Source organism: Triticum aestivum, unplaced genomic scaffold, assembly GCF_018294505.1.
Source record: "Triticum aestivum cultivar Chinese Spring unplaced genomic scaffold, IWGSC CS RefSeq v2.1 scaffold31229, whole genome shotgun sequence".
Taxonomy (NCBI): Eukaryota; Viridiplantae; Streptophyta; class Magnoliopsida; order Poales; family Poaceae; genus Triticum; species Triticum aestivum.
The window spans coordinates 1-3027 of NW_025242878.1; the positions used below are offsets into that span (position 1 = coordinate 1).

At 52.7% G+C, this 3027-nt stretch overlaps 1 protein-coding gene across 1 annotated transcript; it reads left to right on the top strand.

Moving 5' to 3' along the window:
• Window positions 1-1817: 1817 nt before the first annotated feature.
• LOC123176941 (glutamate receptor 2.2-like) lies at window positions 1818-3023 on the top strand (the record flags this gene model as incomplete). Its single annotated transcript, XM_044590939.1, has 1 exon — window positions 1818-3023. A coding segment is annotated over exon 1 (1206 nt), but the record flags the coding sequence as incomplete, so codon positions are not given.
• Window positions 3024-3027: the final 4 nt, after the last annotated feature.

Consider the following 3027-nt stretch of genomic DNA (forward strand, 5'->3'; position numbering starts at 1 on the left):
CCTAGCGGTAGTACCGCTCTGTGCGGGGATGTACAGTGGGGTAACGGTTGGATTTCCCCCCTCCTATAAAAGGGGGTCTTCTTCCCCATTGAACTTTATCCCTTCGAGCTCGTGTTCTTCCCCTATTGTTGACCTTCTCCGAGCTTGCTATCTCTCAATCCCTCCATGGATTCTTGCTAGTTTTTGGGGGGAAAGAGAGAGGAGATCTAGATCCACATTTCCACCAATCACTTTCTCCTCTAAGTGAGGGGAACCCCTTGGATCTAGATCTTGGAGTTCTTCGTGTTCTTCTTTCGTTCTTCCTCTCATTTTCTTCCCTAGCATTAGTTGCTTCGGTGGGATTTGGGAGAGAAGGACTTGGGCACTCTGTGTGCCTTTGCCATTGCATTTGGTGCATCGGTTTGAGTTCTCCACGTGATACGTGGAAGTTACAAGTTGAGAAGCTTATTACTCTTGGGTGCTTGGTGCCCTTGAGCTTGTTCATCTTGGGTGCTTGGGCGCCCCTAGTTAGTTGGTGGTGTTCGGAGCTCAATCATTATGGTGTAAAGCTTCGGGCACGCGTCGGGGTCTCCAATTAGGTTGTGGAGATCGCCCCGAGCATTTTGACGGGTACCGGTGACCGCCCCCAAGGGTTGCCAAAGTGTACGGGTTCGGTGACCGCCCCCAAGGGTCGCCATTTGTACGGGTTCGGTGACCGCCCTCAAGGGTCCCTTAGTGGAATCACGGCATCTTGCATTGTGCTAGGGCGTGAGGAGATTACGGTGGCCCTAGTGGCTTCTTGGGGAGCATTGTGCCTCCACACCGCTCCAAATGGAGATTAGCATCCGCAAGGGTGTGAACTTCGGGATACATCGTCGTCTCCGCGTGCCTCGGTTATCTCTTAACCGAGCCCTTTACTTATGCACTTTACTTTGTGATAGCCAAATTGTTCTTTGTCATATATCTTGCTATCACATAGTTGCTTATACTGCTTAGCATAAGTTGTTGGTGCACATAGGTGAGCCTAGTTGTTTTAGGTTTTGTGCTTGACAAATTAACCGCTAGGTTTATTCCGCATTTGTTCAAGCCTAAACCATAATTATTTTAAAACGCCTATTCACCCCCCTCTAGGCGACATCCACGATCTTTTAGACGACCGAGATGGCGCTACAGAGAAAACCTTGGGTGGCCGCTAAGGGAATTTCTGATCGAGACGAAGAAGGTGTTGGGGGCCGAACGCAAAAAGAGAAGATGGCAAGGTGGAGTGAGCTCAAGGTGGTGGAGGATGAGAACTTTGCCACAAGTTCTTCTTTGTAAGTGCCACCGAATGCATTTATCTTATTTCTTTCTTTTGCAATCTGGTTTCCTTCCCGTCTATTATTGGCATCTTCATCAACCTCGTTGTCCTCCTCAATGAATATGCTCAACCTTGATCTCTTTGAAGTGGTCTCCGCGATTCTTTGGATCCACTTCTGGTTCTTGCATAGCTCTTTGTAGCAATGATGCAACGTGAAGGGCTTGTGACCGAACTTGGTTTTTCTATGCTTGGATAGTTTTTGGATGTAGGGGCCATATTCCGTCACTTGCACACCGCTCAGTGGTGCATGATTCATTTAGTTGGGAAAAGGAGGAGAGCCTTCTTAGCACTTGTATTTTGTTGTCTCACTCTTTGTAGGTATCCAATGCAGTTTGGGTTTTAATCGATTTTTCCTAGCTGACATGGATTATATTTTTTAGGTAAATAGCTGACTTAGATTTTTCTTTATCCAGCCATTCTTATTTTTGGTCATATGCATGTTTCTGCAGCTGATGAGCTCATGAACGGAAAGGTTCAAGCCATGGTCATCTCGCCAGAGACATCACCTGAAGCCGAGCTATTCGCCAACCTCGCGAAGCGCAGCAGCATCCCGATCCTTTCCTTCTCGGCCACCTCGCTGGCATCAATTCCGTCGCAGGCACGTTTCTTTGTGCACAGTGCAGCCAACACCAACTCCCAGGCCGCGCCCGTTGCATCCATCCTTGAGGCATTCCAATGGCGCGCGGCCGTCCTGCTACTCGAGGAGTCCACCTACGGCATCAGCATTGTCTCGGCATTGATCCACGAGTTCCAGGGGCACGGGCACGGGCACCGCGTACGCGGCATAATGGACAGCGTGGCTGTGCCAGCCGACGCGACAGACAGCCGCCTCGACGTAGTGTTTCTTGCAGTGAAGAACATGCCGGCGCGGGTGGTCGTCGTGCATGTGACTTCCGCTCTGGCTGTGCGCCTCTTCCGCCGGGCCATGGCCGCCGGCATGATGTCGGAGGGGTACGTCTGGATCGCCACATCCGCCGTGGGCGATGCGGTGGACAGTCTCAGCCCCGGCGACCTCGACTGCCTGCAGGGGGTCGTCAGCCTGCGGGTCCACGTGCAGGCAACGGAGCAAGTTAGAAACTTCTCAAGACGGTTCAAGCAGAGGTTTCGGCAGGAGAACCCGGCTACCCATGACACCGTGAGCGTGCCGGTGTGGCTACTCTGGCTGTATGACACGGCATGGGCAACCACCACGGCGGCCGACAGGTCCTTCCGAACGACGACGCACGCAGCTGGAACGGGACTTGCCGATGCCGTGCTCAGCACCAGGTTCCATGGCCTGGCTGGAAGTTTCAGGCTGGTCGATGGGCAGCGGCAGATCCCAGCAACATACGAGATCGTGAATATCATAGGCGCCGGAGCGAGGACGGTCGGGTTTTGGACGCCGGAGTTTGGGATCTCAACAAGTTTGTACCCCAGGAGTGGCAAGGAGCTGAAGCAAATCCTTTGGCCAGGTGAAACGGCGGTTGTTCCGGTAGGGTGGAGCGAGTCCCCAAATGGGCGTCCGCTTCGCGTGGCTGTCCCGGTGAAGCGTGGATTCAGCCAATTTGTGAACATTTCCGGCGATCCAAGGACGGGAAGAGAAATTATCACCGGCTACTGCATCGACGTATTCCATGCAGCCACGGCGAAATTGGCCCATCCAGTCGCGTATCAGTACGTGCCAGTCAACGATAACTCCGAGTCTTACGACA